The following is a 26782-nucleotide window of genomic DNA, read 5'->3' as shown; positions in this document are numbered from 1 at the left end:
AACATGCATCTAGCATTCAATATGGCACATCATCCCACAACATCATGGAATAAGATCCTATCATTCATCTAGCAAATCACACTTTATGTCCAAGGGTAGTAAACATATCACAAGGTAGTAGGATCAAGAATTAATCACATAATCATTCAATCATCAAGGTGTCAAGACATTCATCATGTTCATCCATCATACGCAAACAACTCAGTACAAGCAACCAAATGCATGTTCATATGATTTATGCATAACTTACCTTACTGCATCACAACACCTATGCATCAATGCATGTTCATTTTTATTCAATGCATGTAAACCCTAATCATTCATCTAACAATTAAACTAATCAAAAGATGTTACCCTCCTAACCTAAACCCTAAATATGCAAGAAATGAATAAACAAAAGCCAAACATGTGAAAAGCTAAACAAAAAAAACAAAAACAAAAAAAACAAAAACAAAAACAAAAACAAAAACAAAAACAAAAACAAAAACAAAAACAAAAACAAAAACAAAAACAAAACAAAACAAAACAAAACATGAAGAACCCTAAATCTGAGTTTCTGGGAGCAAGCATGTGTGTGCATGCATGGGGTATGTGTGGGCATCCCATATGCATGTGCGTGCATGCATGCGTTCCCAGAAACACAAACCTAGAACATGCAAAAAACAGAAGACTAAAACAAGAAATTTAATGACCTATAAAGACTAAACAACCTAAACTAAAAAGCAAGATATTAAAGCAACAAAACATGAAAGAAAACAAACAAACAAGAAGAAAATGAAGAGACAAAGTTTGAACCTTTACCTCAACACTAGAACTCTTTAAAGCTTTGATTTGACCATTCCCCTAAGTCAATCTAATCAAGAACAAAACCAAGAAGGTTAGTAAGTTTAAAACTCAAAGTTCAAGACCAAAATAGGTCCCAACCAAGTAAACTTTAACTTGAGGATGTTTTAGATTAAAAACTCTTTCTTTGATTCACTATTTTCTTGTGAATTTGGCATGTTTTGGTAAAAGATCCTTTGGGGCCATTTATAGTGATCATAGAGGGGTGTGGGCGGCTCCCAGACGATGTGGGATTCACTCTACACAATTTTATGTCCAAAAACTTTTCCTTGTAGGTATTTAGAAACCTTAAATGCGCGTGCATGCTCGATGTATGCGTGCTCATACTTAAAGCATGCATGGGCATACTTAGGGTTTTCCCTACTTATTTTCTCACCAAAAAATCCTTCAAGCTAAAGATTCATAAGATTGGGCCCTAAATCAATCCTAAGCCTCCTTGTGATATCATTAGGGAATGGTGGCTCGAGTCATAAAGGGTACTAAATAAGCTATCTACAGTACCAAATTCTCAAACCCACAACCAACCAAACAAAAAAAACAAACATATAAAGGAAAGAGCTTTCGGGCATGCACAAAAAATAAGACCGAAAGTAAAAATAGAGGGGAAGAGGAGAAGACCACTACTAGTGGTGGGTGAGATCTTAAGGGTTCAGCCATGGTGGGTATCGAATCCACTTGAGTTATTAGGTATCTTTTTTGTTTTATTTTTAGAGAGAGATAGAGAGAGAGAGAGATTTGTATTTTGATTTGGTTTTGAGGCTAGGTATCTAAGAAGTGAGAAGAAAGGAGGAGGAAGAAAAGAGAAATAGAGAGAGACAAAAGAGTGTCTTGACGGGGATTTGAAGAGAACAGATTTGTAATTTGGTTTGGTTTTGCCATGCATGTGAGAGAGAGTCTATTTGTGAGAAACGCTAAAGTTAAGACTTTAACAAACCAGTTTTTCTTTAAATTGGTCAATTGACAGGTGTCACTCTAATATTTTGACACATATACAAGTATGCAACAAATGCTACAACTTTGTATAAAGCCAAACCTTGCCCTTTAATAAAGTTAACTTTAGAAATCATGGTTGTACTAATTGGCTGTCTTATTTAATTACTAAGTGGATGCACCAAATTATAGTAGTACTTTTGATAGAAGCAACAACTTAATTGTTCTCATCTACTTTTACTCTACTAAAACATTAATTCTTTGTATAGACACAAAATCTTAATTGTTGAGACATTCAATAAGGTGTTTTCTTTTGTGCAATTCAATAAATTTCTTAAATTATGTAGTAACAATTCATTTAATTATTATTTTTTTAATAAGACTATATATATATATATATATATATAAAAGTTTATGTTCAAAATCGTGCGGCACATGAGATTTTGCCTTCGACTAGTAGTATAGCATATAGTCAGTTTAAATGAGTGTTTGTATTCTTCAACAAAGAAAAAAAGTTTTTGTATGTCATTTTCAAAATATATTAAGAGGCATTAAGTTAAATTTACACCAAATTTAAGGTTTTCATTAATAAATTATAGGGGGAGAAGAGGTTAAAAGAAATAAACAAGAAGGCTCCAGCCCACTCTTCCCCCGCCAATGGTCCTACTCACCATAGCACATATTGGCTCTTCAAATAAAAACGAAAGAAAGAATGAATAGTAGAAGATATTGGCAACTTCTCAAAAAAAAAAAAAAAAAAAAAAAAGAAAGAAAGAAAGAAAGAGACCCTGCAAGATTTTTAAATTTGGACGGGGTTTTGAACTCCACTAAGAGATCCACTAAGAGATAGGGTATTTTATGACACGGTTTATTGAGATTATCCTCTTACCGTACATGCCTACGTGGAATTCATATGTAGATGTAGGAGCCACACATAGAGACATAGAATAAGAAATGTGTGCCCCTCCTGAAAATTAAATGCAACAAAGATTGGAGAAGCCAAACCTCTAAATTCCATTTCCACATGGCACACCAAAAATACTATAAAAATAAAAATATCAAGATAATGACACACCAAACAAGAGAGAGAGTAGAAAATGGGGTTAGGTTATAAAAAACTAGGAATTAATGAATAAGGGAATTAATTAAATCCTAGGCTAGTATTATATATTTAAAGCAAATGAGGCAAAGTTATAGTATCAAAATTGCTTGTTACTACGCAATTTAGAAGGAACACAGGTGGTAATGGTATTCCTAGAGGGGAGGAACAAGTGAAGACAAAGAGGAAGAGACTACAGAAGCCGCTTAGAGACGGCCACATAAACCATCCTCCTCATCACCTCAGCCGGCTACCCTCTCAAAAAAACTAGTGAATACTTTTCTCGTCTTCTCTTATCATTCCTTAAAAGCTAGCCCTTCTCATTGGATGACCTAGTCATATCTCTAATCTCTCTCCCCCGGCCCCCAAATCACACTTTCAACAGTTTGCACTCTTTCTTACTTTTTAAGGTTAATGGCTAAAAGGTCTGTGAAGAACACTGCAAATGCCAATAACCCCGCCACGACTAAGGCAAAGCGGACGCGCAAAAGCATCCCTCGTGACTCTCCTCCACAGCGTAGCTCCATTTACCGGGGTGTCACAAGGTTAGTTCATAATGGAATGCTTTCTTTTGTTGGAATATGTATATATGTGTTCATTTGTGTTAAGCCTTAAAAACAGTTAATTTTATCCATCTAGGCATCGGTGGACGGGTCGTTATGAGGCTCATTTGTGGGATAAAAATTGCTGGAATGAGTCACAGAACAAGAAAGGAAGACAAGGTTCTTGTTCTTCTCCCTCTTTTTAATCTTTAATCTTTTTTTGTTTAAAAAATATAATTAATTTTTTTCCTGCAGTCCTTATAATTGAATTATTGATCATTTAACAGTTTATTTGTTTTCTAATACTCTATTTGGGGTTTGATGGTGGCTGTGATGGTTTCCAACTTAAATGCAGTATATCTAGGTAGGTTTGGTATATCCTTAAATTATGCATTTTCTATTTTAATCCTTTCATTGTCAAACAGTAAAAATTGAAGGAAGGAAGGAAGTATCTGGTAGAAAAAAAATTATTGAAGGAAATAAAAATTTGGAGAGAAAAGCTTCTTCTTAATTATTTCCCTTTTCTTTCTTTCTTTCTTTCTTTCTTTCTTTTATTATTTAATTTGAGATGTTGGATTTGTTAGGGGCATATGATGATGAAGAAGCTGCAGCACATGCATATGACTTAGCAGCACTGAAGTACTGGGGACATGACACCATCCTCAATTTTCAGGTACATTTTTCTCATCTCAATTAGAATAATCATTATGATTTCCTAATTATGTTCACATACATAGTATCATTTATCAATAGGCAAAATTAATCCCAAAAAAAAATCAATTATTGGGCTTTTAAAAAATTTTAATGAAGATTTTTTTTTTTTTTTTTATTTACTATGATAATTGTAGCTATCAACTTATGAAGTAGAACTCAAAGAAATGGAGAGTCAGTCGAAAGAAGAATATATTGGGTGTTTGAGAAGGTAATTCTCTAATTTCTACAAATCTCAATTCAAGAGTACCGTCTTTACTGGAAGATATCGTAGATGTTGGATTGTTATTTTTTATTTTCTAAATAATGTGATTCACGGTACAGAAAAAGTAGTGGATTTTCCCGTGGCGTTTCAAAGTATAGAGGCGTAGCAAGGTATTAGTATTATTCTTATTATTTTAGGCTTTTTAATAATCATTCAATTTTCATGAGACACTTAAATGTGAATTAATATATATATATATATATATTTTTTTTTTTTTTTAATCAATGTGGCTATGGACTTTATTAATGAAATTCTTGACTCTGTTTTTATTGTACATCTTAGTTCTCTTCTCACTTCACTTTTTACAACCACAAACTGACGCTAATAAACTAATGAACTGTCTTTTGTTAATGAATGTCTAAAAAACAATATTTAAGATGTACTTAATGTTTTTAATTTTTTTAAAATAAATTATATATCCAAAAAAATCACACAATAACATATGAAATTATTCACTTCTATGAGAGAAGTCCTCCATCTTCTCACAAATGTGAACCCTGTATGGAATCCATTGTGAGACCCACACTTATGTGCAAGAAGGAAGGATTTCTCCCTTGGGAATGGATAATTTTTAAAGCCAATAAATTATTAACAAGTGTATTTTATTTATTGAAAAATATGTAAAGTCAAAATTGTCAAAATAACAAGGAATCCATTATAATATAATCTTATAAACATGTTACTCGTCATCTCGCTCCATATGCTATAGTTACCAAATTTCTGTATTTTCATACATACAGACACCATCATAATGGAAGATGGGAAGCTCGTATTGGCAGAGTCTTCGGCAACAAATATCTCTACCTCGGAACTTACGGTAATTTCATACCTACAGTATAAAGCCTACTCTTTTGGTTTTAGAGTGTTCGTTTTGAGATAGATTTATCTTTCAAGGGGACGTACAGCAATATTATACAAACTTAAAAATTAAAACAATGCTATTCCTTGGCTAAAACAAAAGACATAAAAACAGAAGTTTAAATTTGACAGATAGCATTTTACTATTATCATTTTTGTGGGAGATTTGAATTTTAAATGACATTATTAAAAAAAAATTATAAAAAATTTATTTAACTTAAAAGTATATAGAAATATTAATGCGAATACATACATGGCCAAAAGAACCTGCTAACAAAACATCCTTATCACTGTCATTATATGGCCTATTGGTAAAATTATAAGTCCTAACATCTACTATTTACAACTCAACACATGACGAATTATAATAAAAGTTGTAGATTTTTTTATATCTCTAGCATTACTATCCATTCAAACACTCATGCTCCATGAATGCTAAAAAACGTCCACATCCATGCCACATGTCAAGTGACAACCAGTCCAACATTTCAAGAGAGTCGATGCTGTACAAGTACAATCCATTAACACCAAATAAATACAGTTAAAATGGAATGGGAGACTAGCTCTCATGAAAAAAAATAAAATAAAAGGAAGTAAGATAAATAAGTTGCTATTTTAAAATTGACAAATCATATAAGGGTCAAGATAATGGGATAAAAAAAAGAAAAAAGAAAAAGGTGAATCTATGCAATCAAATTGAGTTAGTTGGGACTTTCTCGAAAAAAAAAAAAAAGTTGAGTTAGTTGGGATATAGATCACCAAACCTCAACTGCTTAGTCAGCTATTTAAGATTCATTCATTAAATTATATTTTCGAACTCTCCACCAAATTTTGCATACAAATTAAATTCCCTCAATTAATTATATGCTAGTTTTTATTACCAAATTACCCTTGCTTCATTTTCGTTTAATATTATTTTGGATGCAGCTACTCAAGAAGAAGCAGCCACGGCATATGACATGGCAGCCATAGAGTACCGCGGACTTAACGCCGTTACAAACTTTGACCTTAGCCGTTACATCAAGTGGCTACGTCCAAATAATAACCAAAATAACCCTAACAATCATGAACCAAATTCGAACGATGACCTTAGTCCAATAATAATACCAAATCCAAACAATGAGCTTGGACTAAGCTTTATATCCCAGCAGGCCAGCTCAAGTGCTAGTGACACACCCCAAGCTCCACCACCAATTAGGCCCGGCGGCGGTGTCGCCTCGGCTTCTTCGTCCGCGTTAGGGCTCCTGATGCAATCCTCCAAGTTCAAGGAAATGATGGAGAGGACATCAGTGATTGATAATCCGTCAAGCCCTCAAGAGTCAGACCCACCACGTCGAACCTTTCCGGACGATATTCAAACCTACTTTGATTGCCAGGACTCCGGTAGTTATACTGAGGGTGATGACATTATATTTGGGGACATAAACTCATTTGCTACACCAATTTTTCATTATGAACTTGAACCTTAAATACCAAGGTAAGGGCGAAAGAGAGAGACACTAAAGATATTTTTCCCCCCAAATGTTTCTCTTCTTTCTTTTGAATATGGAGACGAGTTTGGTAATTGTTGTTATTAGTTCATTTACATGTAGATGCATAAAGAAATAGACATTCATTTATCAAATGTTTCTTCTAAATAAGACATTTGCATGCAAGTGTGCCTCAATTTCAATTTTTTATTGTGCAACTGCCATTTGCCCCCTTTGCTATGATTTCCGGTTTTGTCATTTGTGTTTTTCCAAACTTCATAGGACCCAAGCACTCCCGCTTTCTTTCCATATCTACGGTCCCAGATGATCTTCGATATCAACTAATTATACATAGTATCTTAAAAATAAGAACAAAGACTACTAGTATTTTGTAATGTGACACGTTATTCAAATTAAGTTTGGCATGTGACACATTCTTTACATTTTAAAACAAGACCTTGACTAGATTCCAACTTCAAATGACTCCTTGAAACTGGACCTTGACTTGAACTCCATTCCCTGGATTTAGATCCTCTCCTCTCTCTTTCTCTTTCTCTGTCTTTTTTTTTTTTTTTAATCCACCTTAGAAGTTTTATTTAAATTGGACTAAAGCACCAATGCATACATCATAAATGTTTGGAGGAACAGTTTCTATCCAAACTAACAAAAATAAATAAATAAATGAGCTCTTCTAACTAATGAATGAGCTACCCCATTACCCTGTCAACCAGTATGAGAAAACGAGTATTAATAATAATAAAAAAGCTGTAGCTAAATACTCTGTTTCCTGGGTGACATGACCAAAGTGAAAGCCAATGCTCTAGCAAACTCAACAGCTCGGCAAGCTGCTAAAGCTTCCACCATCTCCATTGCAGTTGGAAGTGAATTTTTCTGTGAAAATAAAGCAACCAGAGCAAATCCTTCTGAGTTACGGTAACAACTTCAAGTCCAACTTCCCTTGATTCTTCAAATATTGCCTCGTTAAAGTTTTACCTAGAACTACTACTAATTATTGAAGATGAGATAGTGGTGGCTCAGGCTCACTCGAATTCTCTCAATTTCCCCTCATCTGCATCACAGACCACATTCAATGGCAGCTGCCACTTATTGACCCAAAACTTGTTTATGCAAAACTGTCAAAACCATATTTTTTCCGGCTCTAAATTTTGATAGAAATTCGGGTCTTGAATCAAGGAACTTTATGAATTTAATGATTAAACTCTTTTTTTTTTTTTTAGTTGATTTTGATCAGTTTGACCAAATTTGCTTAAGCATTAACTAAAATCCGATCACTTCGTTGAATCATGAAATTCCCTTCATCATACTTGAATTGGGTGAGATTTTGTGCAAAAAAAAAAAAAAAAACCAATTTGGGGTTCATTTCATTAAGTCGGTTGTAATTTTCTTTGGAAAAGCATGACAAATTTTTCTAAGATATTGCCTTAACTTTTCCTTATGTCTGAATGATCCCAAATCTTTGGAGAAAAATGGACATTGATTTCTTTGAAGTATGTTTCTTGGAATTATATCTTAATCGTGGAAATTATTTGGTTTTTTGTGGAAAACTTGCTATTTCTATCGAGTGCATCGGCACTTAAAATGATTCCCATATTTCTTCAATTTGGTATTGTAAATTTCATTGAAAAAATACGTGTTTCATTCCTTAAAAGCCCATTTAAATTTTCCTTTTATCAAAAAATACTATTTTTATTTAATTTCATAGACATAGGGGTATTTTGGTAATTTAATAATTTGGGATTTCTTGTGTCATTTAGAATTAGGTTTTCAATTAGAATTAGAGTATCCTTCAGCTTGCTTTGTAAATGCCTTTCCATCCATAGCTAACAGTCCTATAGTGTTAATTCTACAATGTAAGTTCATGAGGCGAATGGAAAAACTTTGTATTTTTATCCCCTTCCTTTAGCCAAATCATCCAAGACTTTTGCCTCCAGGTTATTTCCTCGAACAACACGTTTTCTCAAGTATTTTGTTGACCCATTTCCATTGCATCTTTACATAATCAACCTATCTCCTTGATCATATCCAATGATTAAATGCAAGCTAGCAATGTGTTTTTCCTCTTGTTACATTTCTCCATTTCATTCCACTTTTTCATATGCAACTTTAGCATCTTCAACTTATAGGGCAAAACACAGCTAAGCGAGCCTAGAAAATGATAAGATACCCACTACCCCCTCATCCTATCAATAAACCCCTTAGCTTTTAGCTACATGTTTTCAAATCTAACAAGTTCCAACTCCATTGCAAAAACCTACCACTACAAGAGAAATAGGCTATTGCGGCGTCCCAAAAGCACCGCTAAAATGAGAAAAAGCGCCACTAAAGGCACCTTTGACCTTTAGCAATAGCTACTATTGCAATGGTTATCAACACCACCTTTTAAGTGCCGCAATAGATCTATTGCAGTGGTAATAAAAAGCACCACTGCATAGGTAACTTTTAGCGGCGGATTTGGTTTATTGCAGCGGGCATTTTACCACGCCATATAAGGCTAGGAATTAGGTGAATCAACATTTAGTGGCGGTCCAAATCGCCGCTATAGGTGTCCTCATTTAGCGGCGGGTAAGAAGCGTTGCTATAAGGGTTCTTTTAAAATGTTCCCAGCACACTTTTAGCAGTGCTTTGGAATGCTGCTATAGGTAATTTTTTTTTTATTTAATTTTTTCCAAAATAGCCTGTTTACTTAGAACCAATACTGATAGCCTGCTATAATACAAAGATCCTACTGTTTACACAATACCACAAATGTTTCCAAGCTAACACAATATATTATAACATATGATGAAGTTGAGAAAAGATGGGGTCCTATGAATAAAAAAACCACCCAAACTAATTAGTTAATTACATAATCAAAACTCCAAAGTGTTAGAGGATGTCCTTCAACACTTGCAAAAGATGCGATTGTTATATGTAGTTCTTTGTACACAAAAAAAGCCCTCAAACACCAAGATTAAACCGATTACATTGTTCCTTGAGAGCTGGGATGCACTTGATGGGATGAAGTTGATGATCTTTAGTTAATAAGTTCATATAATAAAAACCATGTTGTAAAACACAATAATATGCATAAAAAAATGCAAACATTAAATACATTTATGGAACATTAAAATGTAATACCTAACTACCATGTGAAGAATGTTGCACTTATTGTAAGATGCAAGCCATTCTTTCCTCCATATCTTCAAATTTCCTAAGTTTTTCTTGCATTTGATCAAAACATGCCAGTTTTTCCTTTGTAAAGTTGTAATTTACAACTATGTTTTTATTGGCTTTAATTCCGTGCAAATTTGATTGTAATTTTGTTCAATCTTAAGTACCCTATATTTCATGTGGGATTTAATTGTAAGGATTGTGTGTGTGAGAGAGAGAGGGTGTGAAGACTCAAGGCAATTGAAGATTGAAGCTGTTTTCGCGGGTATCTCGCGAGTAAGCCTCTTGTGAAGTGAAGCATGTGCCCTGCACATGACTGGAATGTGAAAAGTCAGGACAGGATGGAGACAGCTGGTTTTCGTGAGTGTCTCATGGGTAAGGCATTCCCGCGAGATACCCGCGAAACATTCTGTTTTACTGAACTATCATTTTTGATACACACTATCTGTACTCACACTATATATACCCTCATTACCCACATATGTTGAGGAGTGCTTCTGAGAGAAAACCCTAGCCACAAACCTTGAGAGTTAGAGATTGTTATTCTCATAATTCTCTACATAATTGCTTGTGGATTTTCCTCAACTCCTACCTCTCCATTTCCATACCGTTGAGAGGTTGATAGCCCAAACACTTACCACACCCTTTCAAAGTGTTCAATGAGGTTTTGGTGCTGCCGGGAAGCATTGGAAGAAGCCAGGCTTTGGTAGATGCAATTGGGCGTATTGCGGGATCCGGAGGGCTAGACAAGACATGGTTCTGAGAAGCCTTGTTAGAGTAGGAGCTTGGAGGGCTTAGGTGAATCGCATAGATTAGGCTTGGAGGGCCTCTTGCTAACCCATGTATCCCAACTAATTGTCTAGTGAATCGATTACTGCTTGGAGAGTGGCAAAGAGGTTTTTTGCCGAGTTCTTCAATTTCCTCTTCGATAACACATCAGCGTGTTATCTTGTGTTTGCATTCTTCTTCCCTACTCTTTTACCTTTCATTTTACTGCTGTGTTATAATGATTATGGGTTAGAGTAGTTTGTTTGTTTATTCGCTCGCATTTACTCTTTTCCACACTTTGTATAAGTTAGAGTATAATCAATCGAGCCATAATCTTTAATTTGGGGGTCTAAACAGCTCTTGTTTTTTTTAACACATTTTCGAGCTTTCAATTGGTATCAGAGCAGGTACACTCGCTATGGTTTTATTACCTGAATGTGATCCTTAACCTTTTTGTGATGGATTGATCACAATCGTTCAATGCTCCACCATTCTTTGATGGGAGCAACTATGCATTTTGGAAAGTCTGTATGAGGGCTTTCTTATGTGCTATAGATGAGTCGGTATGGGACTCCATCAAAAATGGGTATGTTAAACCCATGACAGCCAAGTTCGAGTGAGACAAGGCAGCTCTTGCTTTGGCTAATGCAAACAGTAAAGCTATTAACGCTATATTTTGTGGTGTGTCTACTGATGAATTTCACAAGATATCGCATGTGGAGACAACCAAGGAAGCTTGGACGATTCTTAAGACTACCTATAAGGATACTAAGAAAGTCAAGGACACAAAGTTCCAAATGCTTACCACCAAATTTGAAGAGCTCAAGATGGGTGACAATGAGTCTTTTGATTCATTTTATGGGAAGCTTAATGAAATTGTAATTGCTAAGCTCAATCTCGGAGAGAAGATTGAGGATAACCTTGAACTTAAGGTTATCCAAGCTAATGTCAAGGTTGTGCTGTCCTCTTAAAAGTCTTCACATGATAAGACCGGTTTGGGCTATACCGGAGAAGGAAGTTCTAGCAGCGAACCCAAGAAGGAAGTAAGGTTCATATTAGCCAAGAATGAAGAGAAACTCAAAGAAGTGAAGCCTAAGATTGAAACCCCTGCTATAGTAAAAAGAACCATTGGTGCAATGCCAAAGGAAAAAGGGAAGTCATTACCCAAAAATCAAAGGGGGCCTCAAGTAAAGCAGTTATGTCATCATTGTGGCATACAAGGGCACACAAGGCCGAATTATGTCAAGCCGAATTGTCTCAGCTTGGGGTGACCGTCAAAACACCCCTTGCTCGGGTTTTGCAAAAGGTCCGAGGTTCCTAAATATGGTGATGACATTTGTTTTACATCCCTTGTCTCATTATAAATCGATTACTGAGCCTCGTGCTCAATTTTTGCTATCCTTACTTGAGGGACTTACCATAGACTTTCCCTCTCACTTCATACTATCCTTTATAGATATCTATAAGGATACTGCGACCCGTGATAAGCTCGTTTTCCCTTCTACTATCACGCAGATTCTTCGCCATGCGTCTGTCTCCTACCTTGAGTCTCCATACTTCTCTATCATGTGTGCCATAAACATAGCGACCGTTAAATGGAGCGAGGCCCAGCTTCGACCGAAGTGACCACGAACCAAGACGGCGACTCCTCCGGCTTCTTCCGCTCTGTCCACCTCCGCTCCTTCTTCTTCTGCAGGTGGAATGTCTCTCAAGGCCATCATGGCACAGCTTGTGAGCATGGATGCTCACCTTGATACTCTCAGTGATGAGTTGTGTTAGGTGAACACCTGTGTTGGTCGTATCACACGACGACAGGCTATCATAGGTGGTTTCACTGCATCTTCATCTCCATCTCCACTGGCTTGAGAGGATGCAAGTGATGACGATGGCTCCGGTGGTGATGATGCTGATGAGGATGATGGTGCTAACTCTTTCGGTGACGAGGAGATGACTACTTCTCAGTGACTTACCTTTTTTCATTCGTGACAAAAAGGGAAAGTAGTTTTGGGGTATGAGAGTAGTCATGTACTTAGGGGGAGAATTAGTATAGGAGATTATTTTTGCTAGGGGGAGTGTTTTTGTTTTGAGGGATGTAGTGAGGACTTTTTGTATCTTTTCTATTCTTTTTAGATACATTGTTCTTACATTGTGATAGCAAACCTTGTACTCTTATTGATATATATATATATATATATATTGAGGTTGTTATTACATTCTTTCACCTATCTCTTCATATGTTGTTTCTTTTCTCTCTTTATGAACATGCTTCTTATTTATTGTATGCAATCTTTTACATTTTTGTTTCACACTAAAATGCCATGATGAGTTTTGTTTAAAGTTCTTTGGAAATACAGATTGTCAAAGTCTTTTTTGCCATGAACTCTTTTCTTGCAAAATTTTTCAAGAGTTTATGTTAGGATTAGACTTTATTGTATTCAACAAGTGAGTATGAGTTAAGTGATTTATGACTTTTCTCATATATTCATTTGTTTGTTATGGTTTTGTCACAGATTGCCAAAGGGGGAGATTGTTAGGACATATGTGAATCATGTTAGGACATATATGAATCATGTTAGGAACATATGTCATTTAGACTTGGCTAATTCTATGACAAAATGCATTTTACTTGTAATTGGGTAGATCTAAGATATATTTAATACTTCAAGGAACAAGAGTTCAAGTCCAAGTGTTAAAACCACGCAAATCTATCCAAGAATCAAGTGAAGAAGTGCTGGATTTTAAAACTCAACTGCTATCTTGACAAATGGTATCTATCGAGGTTTTTCAGATCTGATTTCAACTTATCCATGTATACATGTTTAGGCTTTCTTTTCTCACAACCCTAAACATATATAAGGATTATTTTAAGGGCCATCACAGTGGATGAAACTTGATGCAAAGGTTTTGTTCAAACAAATTGTGATCAGAGACAAATTTTCCCTAATTCTTCTTTCTCTTGAAGAAGCTGCTGCGTTTGTACGTTTTAAGGTTTTGTAACCAAGGAACTTCATGATCTTTATCGTGTTGATGAACTGAAGAATTTTGCAGCCAACATACTTCACAAGTTGGTAGTTAGTCACGTACTTGGATTTGTGTATCGATTGATTAGTCACGTACTAGGTGCCGTGCATTGAAAATGAGAGATTGTCACTACAAAACAAGTCCAATTGTGTATTGGGGTAAAAGTTCAACTATAAGTTAGTATAAGGTATTGAGATTCCTTTACTTATAACCACTTGTTGTGATAATTGTGGATTCTTGAGAGTGGTGACTTTGAAATCACTCAGTGGGGTTTTTGTCTTGGAGGTTTTCCCCATTCGTAAAAAAATCACCGTGTTAACTTTATTTTCAGCTACATATTAACTTAGTTGGTGATTTGTTTGTGTTACCACACGTATTGCATGCTAATTAAATTAATTAATTATCTTGGCTAATTAATTGGTTAATTCATCACAAGGAGTCAATACATTCTTGACCTATCAGCAACCAACATAGATCCAAGCATGCAAGCATGGCACGGAGCACATAAACACATAGATTTAAGCATAGACATGTAGATCTAGGCACAAACATGTAGATTTACGCAAACATATGGCAAAGAACACATAGGCATATAGGCATGTAGATCTAAACATAAGCATAGCAAGGAGCCTAAAAACATGTGGATCTTAGCACAAACATGAAAAGTAGACATATCTTAACCCAAGAAGGCTAGGCCAACAACATCAAAGCAATAAATCATGGTAAAAATCAAGGAAACATGCTGTAAGGTTGAATTTATTCAACCATCTAATTGGCTTTATTCCGTGCCAAATTTGCTTGTAATTCAGCATTTAGTAACCCTGTATTTAGGTGGGATTGTTGTAAGGGTAGTGAGTGAGATAGTGTGAAGATTGCTCAAGAGTGTGCAAGAAAACAGAGTGTCGCGGCTGGGACTCGCGACTGGACTCGCGGCTTCAACCCGCCAGAAGATGCACACGTGCCAAGCATGCTGGAAGATGAACAGTCATGCTAGCTGGAGCACTACAGGACAAAACAGGACAACTGGCCATACGGTTAACTCGCGACTGGAACTCGCGACTTAGTCAAGCCGCGAGCCACCCCTGTTTTGGAAAAACCTGACGTTTCGCATTCCACTCCTCTTCAGTATAAATACCCTTTTAACCCACGATTGAAAGAGAGCTTCCAGAGAGAATTTTGAGAGAGAAACCCTAAAGAAAAACCAGATTGTTTCACCCACAATCTCTACCTTAGAGTCTCATCAAATTCCCTCACTCTCTTCCTCTCCATTGTCAAATTCTTGAGAGGCCTTTATACCAAACCTGGTTCTCACCATTATCATCTCTGTGAGACAGACGTTTGGAATTCTGGGAAGCAGTTAGGAAGGAGCCAATATTCATTGGTTGATGCTACGGTGAAGTAGCGGAATCCGGAAAGCTAGAGAAGAAAAAGGTTCGGCGCAACCTCGTTGAAGCAAGAAGCTTGGAGGGCTTAGGTGCATTGGGTAGATTAGGCTTGGAGGGTCTATTGCTGTCCTTGTATCCCAACTGTATTTTCTAGTGGATTGATTACCGCTTGGAGGGCGGCGGAGAGGTTTTTCGCCGAGGTCTTCGGTTTCCTCTTCGATAACATATCTGGTGTTATCGCTGTGTTTGCATCTTCCTTCCTCTCTATCTCTGCCTTTACATTATCTGCTGTGGTTTATTTTGTTGTGGCTTAGATAGTTGTTTAATCAACTTCTTATTATAGCATATGTTAAGTTTCCGCACACTAGTTGTTTAACATATTGCGTGTGTTGATTAAATTGGTTTTTGGGGGTCTAAACGTTCAAAAGTGTTTTTATACACGTTTTTGAACTTTCACATGCTAGGAAGCAAAATAAAGCAAGAACATGCTAGGAAAAGCAATGGGTGTGGATTGTATCTAAAAAGCTACATCCACACCCCTAAACCTCAAATCCAAGTTATAGAACCAAGGAGAGAGAGATTTTGAGTAAGAACACTACCTCTTGATTATTAAGAGAAAGGAGGAATCAAAGGTTTTTTGATGTGTTTTTGGGAGAGAAATGTAGAGAAAAGAGGGAGAAAATTGCCCAGAAACTTCTCCAAGACTGCCCAAAAACGTTCCCACTTCAGATTTGGTCTGGAAAAAGGATGTTTTGGCCACTTTATAAGCCTAAAAGTGCCCAGCGGCCCTTTTAGGGCTGCCAAATTTGGAGGCCTTTTTGAACGGCTTCCTAATCTCGGATTAAGCCGATCTTAGTGTCCCTGAAAATCTCTGAATGTCTAGTTTCTGGAAAGGTAAAGAACTCAAAAATCCAATGGTTGGATCAAAAGTTATGGCCTCGAGAAGCAAGCTGATGCGCCCAACATGGTTTTCAGGATATCTCAACCGTTTTAACTCTAATTTTGACCCATGAATAGTCATTGGAAAGGGAATTCAATAATCTTCACAATGTCACTAGTCCCAACCTGTTCTGGTAGTTAGATCAAAATTAGGATTTCTAGTACCCCTAGGAGTCAACCTTAGGTCAAACTTGGTTAAAGTTGACGAAAATTACCGAGTAACTCGGTTTTGATGTAAAAACATGAAAAATGTTGTTTTAGGATGATTTTGACCCAGCTTTGAATTTTGGTCAACCCAAGGTTGACCAGGGGCATTTTGGTCAATTTGACCTTAAATGGCACTTCGATTGCTTCGATGCCTGAACGAGTTGCGTCACGTCAATCTAGATGATTCCTTGGCCCCATGGAGAAAAGATAATATTTTTGGAATTTTCGGGGTCCGACACGCAAATTGAGGGCAGACAAAATATGGTGTCTACAATGGGTATAACTTGCCACTCTTCAAAGAAAGTGATAATTTCTTGCCATTTCAGTAGAAAGTGGCATCAGCCTATCCCAAATTTAACGTACTTCCACACAGAGTGGCAATAACTTGCCACTCTTGGAAGAATGTCGCAAATTCTTGCCACTTCTGTAAAATGGGGCAAGGGGTAGCCCTTCCAAAATTTCAAGTACATCAACACAATGTTGCTATAACTTGCCACTCTTCAAAGAAAGTGGTAATTACTCTCCACTTTAGAAAAATGTGGCAAGCAGTGGCTAGTCCCAAATTTCATGTACTTTGACATAGGGTGGCTATAACTAGCTACTTCATTAAAGAGTGGCATGGACTACCCACTCCCAAAACTCAAGTACATCGACACAGAGGGCCAATAACTGCCCACTCTTCGAAGAAAGTGGCATTTCTCGCCACTACAGTAAAAAGTGGTAAGTAGTAGCCAATCCCAAATTTCATATACTTTGACACAGAGTGGGTATAACTTAGGGGTGTCAAATGGGTGGGTTTGGGGTGGACATAATTGGGTTGGGTATATAAAACCCATTTACCTTTTAAAACCCATTTAACTAATTGCTTCAAACCCAAATCCAACCCAACCCAATTATTATAGGTAAACCCCAACCCACCCAATTATTGTTTTATGAAGAAAAAAGAAACCCACTTAACTAATTGCTTCTAACCCAAATCCATCTCTCTTTCTTTGAATCCCTAAATTTTTTTATTTTTCAGAAAAAAGCTTTGAATATCTACTCCAATGGCTTCCAACCCTATGGTCTTCTTCAACATGGTCATCGGTGGCCAACTTGCCGGCCGTATCATTATGGAGCTCTACGCCGACGTGGTTCCCCACACCGCCGAGAACTTTCGGGCTCTCTACACCAGCAAGAAGGGCACAGGCTGCTCCGGCAAGCCGCTTCACTACAAGGGATCGTCGTTCCACCACGTGATCCCTGGGTTCATATGCCAAGGAGCCGACTTCACCGCTGGAAACGGCATCAGAGGCGAGTCGATCTATGGCACCAAGTTCACCGATGAGAACTTCGTGAAAAAGCACACCAGCCCTGGAGTCCTCTCTATGGCCAATGTCGGTCCCGGAACCAACGGATCTCAGTTCTTCATTTGCACTGCCAAGACCGAGTGGCTCAACGAAAAGCACGTCAAGTTCAGCCAGATCATCAAGGGCATGGACCCTGAAACGTCTAAGGGCTGGGTTTCTTTTTTTTTTTTTTTTTTTTTATGAGAAGGGCTGGGTTGAATTTGGGTATATTGTTTTTAGGTTAAATGGGGTTCAATGGTTTTTTAGCTAAAACCCAATAATAACTGGGTCTAATTAGATTAATGCCCATTTAACCCAATTAATAATTGGGTGGGTTTGGGTTCAATTAGAGTGAGTGGATTTGGGTGGGTAAATAGGTTTGGGCTTACTTTGCCACCCCTAGTATAACTTGCCACCCTTGGAAGAAAGTGGCAATTTCTCGCTACTTCAATAAAAAGTTGAAAGTAGTAGCCAGTTCCAAATTTCAAGTATATCAACACATAGTCGCTATAACTTGCCACTCTTCGAAGAAAGTGGCTATAACTTGCCATTCTTCGGAGATAGTCACAATTTCTCGCCACTTCAATAAAAAGTGGCAAGCAGTAGTTAGTCCCAAATTTCATGTAGTTCGACACATAGTGGGTATACCTTGTCACTCTTGAAAGTGGTAATTTCTTGCCATATCAGTAGAAAGTGGCATTAGTTGCTAGTCCCAATTTTAACGTACTTTGACATAGAGTGGCAATAACTTGCCACTCTTGGAAGAATGTTGCAATTTCTTGCCACTTCAGTAAAATAGGGCAAGGAGTAGCCATTCCTAAATTTCAAGTACATCAACACAGTGTGGCTATAACTTGCCACTCTTTGAAGAAAGTTGAATTTTCTTGCCACTTTAGTAAAATGTGGCAAAGAGTACTATCTCAAATTTCAAGTTGTTTGATAAAGAGTGGCTACAACTTGCCACTTATCAAAGATTGTGGCAATTTCTTTCCACTTTAGTAAAGAGTGGCATGGAGTAGCAATTCCCAAATTTTAAGTACATCAACACAAATTGGCTATAACTTGCCACTCTTCAGTAAAATATGGCAAGTTGTAACCACTCCCAAATTTCAAGTTGTCAACACAAAGTGGCTGTAAGTTGCCACCATTCGAAAAATGTGTCAATTTCTTGCCACTTCAATAATGAGTGACAAGGAGTAGCCACTCCCAAATTTCAAGTAAATCGATACAAAGTGGCTATAACTTGCCAATCTTTGAAGAATGTGGCAATTTCTTGCCACTTCAGTAAAATGTGGCAAGGTGTAATCACTCCCAAATTTCAACTTGTTGACACAGTATTGCTATAACTTGCCAATCATCGAAGAATGTGGCAATTTCTTGCCACTTCAATTAAGAGTAGCATGGAGTAGTTACTCCCAAATTTCAAGCACATCAACACAGATTGACTATAACTTGCCACTCTTCAAAGAAAGTGGCAATTTCTTGCCATTTCAATGATATGTGGTAAGGAGTAGCCACTCCTAAATTTCATGTTGTCAACACAGAGTTGCTATAACTTGCCACTCTTCAAAGAAAGTGGCAATTTCTTGCCAATTCAGTAAAATGTGACAAGTAGTAGCCAGTTTGAAATTTCACGTGCTTTGAAACAAAGTGGCTATAACATGCCAGTCTTGGAACAAAGTGGCAATTTCTTGCCACTTCAGTAAATAGTGGTAAGGAGTTGCCACTCCCAAATTTTAAGTGCATCAACAAAGAGTGGCTACAACATGCCACTCTTTAAAGAAAGTGGCAATTTCTCGTCACTTCAGTAAAAAGTGTCAAACAGTAGACAGTCCCAAATTTCGTGTACTTTGGAATAGAGTGGTTATAACTTGCTACTCTTGGAAGAAAGTGGCAATTTCTTGCCACTTCAATAAAAAGTGGCAAGGAGTCGCCACTTCCAAATTTCAAGTACATCGACACAGAGTGGCTATAACTTGCAAATCTTGGAAGAAAGTGCAATTTCTTGCCACTTTTGTAAAATGTGGCAAGGTGTAGCAATTTCTAAATTTCAAGAACATCGACACGTGCTTTGAAACAAAGTGGCTATAACATGCCAGTCTTGGAACAAAGTGGCAATTTCTTGCCACTTCAGTAAATAGTGGCAAGGAGTTGCCACTCCCAAATTTTAAGTGCATCAACAAAGAGTGGCTACAACATGCCACTCTTTAAAGAAAGTGGCAATTTCTTGTCACTTCAGTAAAAAGTGTCAAACAGTAGACAGTCCCAAATTTCGCGTACTTTGGAATAGAGTGGTTATAACTTGCTACTCTTGGAAGAAAGTGGCAATTTCTTTGGAAGAAAGTGGCAATTTCTTGCCACTTCAATAAAAAGTGGCAAGGAGTCGCAACTTCCAAATTTCAAGTACATCGACACAGAGTGGCTATAACTTGCAAATCTTGGAAGAAAGTGCAATTTCTTGCCACTTTTATAAAATGTGGCAAGGTGTAGCAATTTCTAAATTTCAAGAACATCGACACAGAGTAGTTATAATTTGCCACTCTTCAAAGAAAGTGACAATTTCTTACCACTTTTGTAAAGAGTGGCAAGGAGTAGCCACCCTCAAATTTCAAGTACATCAACAAAAAGTGGCTATAACTTGCCACTCATCAAAGAAAGTTGCAATTTCTTACCACTTTAGTAAAGAGTGGCAAGGAGTAATAAGTAGGAGTATACCAAAGATTTAATCATGAATTTAAAAAAATTATTTTTAAAATATACATTTTAAAATTATTTTTTTAATTAAAAAAACACACATTTTATAATCTGGGAACTCAAACGACACTTCTTCTTTTTTTTTTTTTTTTTTTTTTTTTTTTTTTTTTGAGGGAGAAAACGACACTTGTTGGTGTAAAAGATAGACAAACTTTTTTTTTTTAGGAGAATTTTATCACACTTATTATTACAAACGTCATTTACATTTTTTCTCTGAAATCATATTTTAAAAATACAATCTCAATCAACATTATTGTGTGGATCCGTTTAGTATGCAGTAAATAAGGAGTTTGTGGGAATAAATATAGTCTGTTTATTTTATTTTTATTTTTTTAATGTATTTTATTTATTAGAATATATAGAAATAGAGAAACATAGGGAAAAAAGAAGACACGCCATTTATGTAGACCTTATCCACAGGAGGCACGTAAATCAGTCCTAGCTGTCAATCACGTCAACGAAGAGAAGCATGTGGACAGACAGCTGACATCAGATAAGAAGAGAAGATAAGAATCATGAGATCAGATACAGATAGAGAGGATAGATATAGAGAGCAATCCATCAAAGGGCATTTTTATATTTTACTTTAGGGTAAATTTCACAAACCATCCCTGAGATTTGTGATAATATCCAACTAAGTTCAAAATATTTTAAAACCTACCAATTTCATCCAAAAAGACAATTTTGTCCCTAAACTTAAAAAATATAAAATAAACGCCGTTACTTTTTTTTATTTCCTCTCCCCTTCTCTTCTCTGAGTTCTCCATCTCAGAACTCTATCTGCAATGGAAACTTAGCCACAGTGAAGCCCATGATTTGGTCACCGGCATCAACAACACCACCAATAAAAATCTCTTTCAAAACCAATAGAAACCCAAAAAAAAAAAAAAAAAACAAAAGCAAAAATCCAAGCCAAACAACACACATAAATCCCTTTGAAAATTCCCAATGAAATCTCCACAAAATCCCAACAAAAATCCCAGAAAAACAATCAAAATCCAAGCCAAACAACACATAAATCCCTTTGAATATTCCCAACGAAATCTCCTAAAAATCTCAACAAAAAATTCGAAAAGTGTCTGAAACAAAAGGTGACCTGTGGAAATAAGAAGGTCAACGGTTTTCTCGTCGGGATTTTTGCCGGTGACGGTGAAGTACCAGCGTTGTATGATCTCCCGATACTTCGACGAGATCTGTTGCAGGTGATTATTGAAACTCTCAATCGAATCCTTCAACTTCTTCCTCAGCCTATTCACCACGGAGGTCCTGGTCTGGTCCACAACGCCTTGAGCTTAACTTTGATCAGCTTGTCTTGATGAGAGCGAGGGACACGTCGGCGTCCATGCAAGATTGGAGGTCCTTCACGACCTTGACGTTGTGGAGAGAGAGGGTTTTGAGATAGAGAAACTCAGAGAAGAGAGGCAGAGAGGAAATAAAATAAAAAGTAACGGCGTTTAGGTTTTTTTTTTAAGTTCAAGGAAAAAATTGTCTTTTTAGTATGAAATTGGTAGGTTTTAAAATGTTATGGACTTAGTTGGTATTATCACAAACCTCAGGGGTGGTTTGTGGAATTTACCCTTTATTTTATTTTTTAAAAGGACAATAGCTTCTAAGCGCGTATTCAGAGACTCTTCTATTTTTGGATAATGATTAATTTAAAACATTTATTATAATTAGTGATTATTATATTTTTCAATTACAAAAAATATAGGAGTGTGATGAGTATTATGTGTGGTGAAATAATTTTTCATCACACCCCAAGTATTTTTTTGTGATTGAAAAATGTAGTAATCTCAAATTATAATAAATATTCTAAATTATAATAATTTTTCATCACACCCCAAGTATTTTTTTTAGTGGTGTTGTTATTGTTCCTTTATTTATGATAGTTACCAAGTTGTATTTAATCCTAAAATTTAGCTATATACTACACATTCATAACAAAAATTGAAAAAGATCTTATATTTAGATTTTAGCAACTACCATTTTTTTTTTCTTTTATGGTAAAAGACTTGATTTTAGTTTTTTTTTTTCTTAAGGAAGGGCTCTAGATGTGCATCCACACTTTTTCTTTTTAGTGGTGTTGTTGTTGTTCTATTTTTTATGACAGTTTTCAAGTCATACGTTTCATCCAAAAAAAGCTACCCCTATTTAAAAAAAAAAAATTAAAATAAAACTATCCCACATTCTATCCAAAAAACCCTACCCGGCCACCTTTTTTTTTTTTTTTTTTTTTCAAATTCAAAGTTTAAAAATACCTTATCCTTATGCCGCGACAACCTATATCAATAATTCTATCCAAAAAAAAAAAAATTTAAACAAAAATCATCCGTACAGAATGAAAAAGAATGTGGAAAAGAATATAACAAAACAAAAAAAGCCTCATCTATACATAACGTGAAAAAGAAATATAAAATAAAACCTAACTTTTAGGATATTTGATTTTGAAAGAAAATAAAGAGTTAAATTTTTGGGAAATTTAAAAGATTGACGTGGGGAATTGGTGTGGCCCCTATCCTTATTTAAAAGTTTATCAAAAACGAAAAACTACACGTTCAAAAATTTTGGATTAAACTTTTAAAAAAAAAAAATTTTAAATCCCATATTCTATCCAAAAAACACTACTCGGCCAGCTTTTTTAAAAAAAAAAAAAAAATTCTATGTTTAAAAATACCTTATCCTTATCCCATGGTAACCTACATCAATAATTCTATCCAAAATAAAAATCATCCGTACAGAATGAAAAAGAACGCGGAAAAGAATATAACAAAACAAAAAACCCTCATCTATACATAATATATATATATATATATATATATAACATGAAAAAGAAATATAAAATAAAACCTAATTTTTAGGATATCTAATATTGAAAGAATTTAAAGCTAAATTTTAGGGAAATTTAAAAGATTAGCGTGAAGAATGGGTGTGGCTCCTATCCTTATTTAAAAGTTTATCAAAAAAGAAAAACTACACGTTCAAAAATTTTGGATTAAACATTTTTTTTTTAATCCCATATTCTATCCAAAAAACACTACTCAGCCACCTTTAAAAAAAAATTCTATGTTTAAAAATACCTTATCCTTATCCCATGGTAACCTACATCAATAATTCTATTCAAAACAGAGATCATCCGTACAAAATGAAAAAGAACATGGAAAAGAATAGGGGTGTCCACGGGTCGGGCCGGGTCAGGTTTGTGCCCAACCCGGACTCGACCCGACCTTCTCTAGTGGGAAAATTTTGACCCGCAACCGACCCGTGAGAAGTTTCAGATCAAGCGGGTCGAGTCGTATTGGGTTTTGGGTAATAATCAATCGGTTTCGGGTTTTGTGATTTTGCTGGATTTGGTCGAAATCTGGCCGAATCTCGTTAGATCTAGCCGGATCTAACGAGATTTGGCTGAAATTCTGTCATATCTATGGAAATCTGGCTGAGATTTGACTGAAATCTAACGAGATTTGGCCGGGTTAAAGTCGAGCTTACTGGAGTTTGGCCGAGTTTGAGTAGATCTAGGCTAGATTCATCGGATTTAAGCATATCTGAGTAAGGATTTGAGCGGATCTGAGTAACGGAAGGCCAAACATGGCCGGATTGGAGCTGAGAAGCCCAAACGTCGTCGGATTTTGGCCTTCTTTTAGAGGTTTTGTCGGGCGGGTCGGGTAGATCGGGTTTTTGAGGACGAAACCCGCCACTCGACCCGCCGAGGTCGGGTTCTGATGATTGGGACCCGTCACCGACTCGTCGGAGGTGTCGGTTCGACCGTGACGGGTCGGTTCCGGTTGGGCTGATCGGTTCCGTCAGGTCTTCGGGTACTTTGGACACCCCTAGAAAAGAATATAACAAAACAAAAAAACCCTCATTGGTACAAAAAAAATAATTAAATAAAAAAGTGAAAAAGAAATATAAAAGAAAACCTAATTTTTAGGATATCTGATTTTGAAAGAAAATAAAAGGCTAAATTTTTGGGAAATTTAAAAGATTAACGTGGAGAATTGATGTGACCAATATCCTTATTTAAAAGTTTATTAAAAAAAAAAAAACTAAACGTTTAAAACTTTCGTATTAAACTTTTTTTTTTTTTTTAAATCCCACGTTCTATCCAAAAAACACCACCCGACCACCCTTTTTTTTTTTTTTTTTTTTTTTTTTTCAAATTCAAAGTTTAAAAATAGTACACATTTGTGGGTAACTACATCTTTAAAATTTTTGGATAAAACTACCGGTCTCCCACGTTTGCATAATGTATGATTTATACATGTTAAAAACAATAACACTCTCCATGTTAAAAACTTCTCATTTAATTGTAAAATGTTGTGTTTTAATCCTAAAATTTAGCCATCTTCTACACATCCATAACAAAAAGTGGAAACAACTTATATTTAAAATTTGGCAACTACCATTTTTTTTCTTTTACAGTAAAAAATTCAATTTTAATCCTAAAATGTACTGTTTAATCCTAAAAGTTAGCCACTTACTACACATCCATAACGAAAGTTAAAAAAAGTTTAAATTTCAAATATATTTCTTTTACGGTAAAAGGATCAATTTTAATCCTAAAATGTAGTGTTTTAATCCTAATAGTTAGCCACTTACTACACATCCATAATAAAAGTTAAAAAGAGTTTAAATTTCAAAGATATCAACTACCCTTAAAATTGAAAAAATGTATGTAACATTTTTTATGAAGTAGTAAATTTATAATTATAAAAAAAAAATGTAAATTGAATTTCACATAGGATTATACAAATGAAAATATAATTTATGTTACAAAATAAATTTACAACAATTTCTTAGATAACAACCACTTCATGTGAGGTTTAAATTAGGAAACTATTAACATGATACATCAAATATATAATAATACCCTCTAAAAAAAAGTAGCATAAATTACATTTATAATAAGTATCATAAAAAAAGTATCTTCCTTTCTACACCTACCCCTAAACGCCATACAATCTCATTGCAAGCCTTCAAAATAAAACCCCAAAAATCCCTCCTTCACTAACACAAAACAAAAAAAATCCCTCCTCTCCTTCACCAACCCGAAAATCCCAACCACCATACAACCAACAAAACAAAAAGAAACGTAACAAAAAACAAAACCCCAAAAGACGTGAAAAATCCCACATTTTCCCATTTTCACCAACACAAAATAGCAGCCAAACCTCTCTACAAAATCCCAAAACAAAGCCAAAATCCCAGCAAGAAAGAACCCCAAGACAGAGATGACCCAATAGCACTTCCATACCCTTTTCAAGACATTAAATGTTTTCTTATGTCATCACGTGTGCGAGATAAGGCTTTTTTTTTTTTTAATTATGACTCAATCTTTGGAATAAAAACTGGTGTATAAATGATGATATGCCTTTGGTCAGAGAAGCGTGATTCCTATATAAAAAAAGAGAGAGTAAATTCCTATAAATAAAAAACCAAACTAAGTAGCTTAATTCCCCTAAAAAAAAAATCCTAAATTCCCAAAAAAAAAAAAAAAAAAAAACCCACAAAAAGAGTTTGTGTTTAATTCTAGGCCAAAACAAAAAGAAAGAGCCCTTATCAATATCTTTTTACAAGTAGCCAGATCAAGTATAAACCCTCCTATTTGAAATCTCAAAGTCAACCCGGTAATAACCACCGTCAAACACCCTTGAATCCCTAATCACATTCACCCATAGGTAAATACTCCTCAAACTATGAATACTTGGTAGCCATGGCAGGTAAGAACTCAAAAAAAATCAATGATAAACAAAAGAAAAGAAAAGAAAACAAAGAGGAACTTGCAAAAGATAGAACTTGAAAAGTTGTTAAAGCCTCTGACAATAAGGGTCCGTTTGAATATAGCTGAAAACTGAAAACTGAAAAACACTGTAACAAAATAATTTTTAAATGTGTGAATAGTACCGTGAGACCTATTTTTAATGAAAAAGTTACTGAAAAGTGTAGTTTGTGAGACCCATGAACAGTGCACGAGAGTACTGTTCACAGAAGAAAAGTCAAAAAGTTACGACTGGGGAAAAAAAAAAAAATTTGAAACGCAAACGTTCGTCTGGGAAGCGCAAAACGCGCTTCCCAAATGCACTCTAAATGTCTTCAATCTGAAGAAAAAGGAAGGAGGATGTAGAGTTAAACTAAATGTCTTCAATTTGAAAGAGAATGAGAGATATAAAATGAGATAGAAACTGATAAAGTGTACGTAAGTGGAGTTTTAATTTACATATTTATTTTCGTTAGTTGAAAACTTATAAGTGGATATGATGAAGGTATTTTAACCATAAAAAACGAGAAATTCAGAAAAGAAAAGCCGTTAAATAATTGTATAGAACATTTAATTATTCAGAGGAAGGAAGGAGCGAGGTTCTACTGAGGCAAATTAGACAACGGGTCTGCCAGGTGGCAATTCTGTTAAGGCGGCACGTGTCACCTGCACGGGTATTGAAATTGAACAAAATTGAAGAAGTTTTTATTGTATGCCGAATCGAGTACTTTTTTTTT

General features: G+C 35.7%; 2 protein-coding genes across 5 annotated transcripts; both read left to right on the top strand.

Annotated features, from left to right (window-relative positions):
* The first annotated feature begins 2940 nt into the window (after positions 1-2940).
* LOC126725868 (AP2-like ethylene-responsive transcription factor At1g16060) lies at positions 2941-6935 on the top strand. 4 transcript variants are annotated; one of them, XM_050430865.1, is made up of 9 exons: positions 2941-3142; positions 3283-3417; positions 3512-3594; positions 3770-3778; positions 3999-4087; positions 4263-4336; positions 4450-4500; positions 5131-5207; positions 6176-6935. In XM_050430865.1, exons 2-9 carry the CDS (start codon positions 3287-3289, stop codon positions 6715-6717), a joined length of 1056 nt encoding a protein of 351 aa, XP_050286822.1. In that variant the 5' UTR covers positions 2941-3142; positions 3283-3286; the 3' UTR covers positions 6718-6935. The 4 variants fall into 4 exon arrangements, with proteins under 4 accessions (XP_050286822.1, XP_050286821.1, XP_050286824.1 ...); XM_050430864.1 differs by having other exon boundaries at positions 2943-3417; XM_050430867.1 differs by lacking the exon at positions 3770-3778 and having other exon boundaries at positions 2943-3417.
* Positions 6936-17254: 10319 nt separating this feature from the next.
* Positions 17255-17830, top strand: LOC126728154 (peptidyl-prolyl cis-trans isomerase 1-like). Its single transcript, XM_050434023.1, has 2 exons — positions 17255-17710; positions 17804-17830. The coding sequence occupies exons 1-2, from the start codon at positions 17255-17257 to the stop codon at positions 17828-17830; spliced, it is 483 nt and encodes a 160-aa protein (XP_050289980.1).
* Positions 17831-26782: the final 8952 nt, after the last annotated feature.

Source organism: Quercus robur, chromosome 5, assembly GCF_932294415.1.
Source record: "Quercus robur chromosome 5, dhQueRobu3.1, whole genome shotgun sequence".
Taxonomy (NCBI): Eukaryota; Viridiplantae; Streptophyta; class Magnoliopsida; order Fagales; family Fagaceae; genus Quercus; species Quercus robur.
This window is presented reverse-complemented; position numbering and strand designations above follow the sequence as displayed.

Coding starts and splice junctions, on each gene's coding strand:
- LOC126725868 (XM_050430865.1), top strand. CDS start 3,287: ATGGCTAAAAGGTCTGTGAAGAACACTGCAAATGCCAATAACCCCGCC. Junction 3,418..3,511: donor ATTTACCGGGGTGTCACAAG/GTTAGTTCATAA, acceptor TTATCCATCTAG/GCATCGGTGGACGGGTCGTT. Junction 4,088..4,262: donor ACACCATCCTCAATTTTCAG/GTACATTTTTCT, acceptor TGATAATTGTAG/CTATCAACTTATGAAGTAGA.
- LOC126728154 (XM_050434023.1), top strand. CDS start 17,255: ATGGCTTCCAACCCTATGGTCTTCTTCAACATGGTCATCGGTGGCCAA. Junction 17,711..17,803: donor CTGAAACGTCTAAGGGCTGG/GTTTCTTTTTTT, acceptor ATGGTTTTTTAG/CTAAAACCCAATAATAACTG.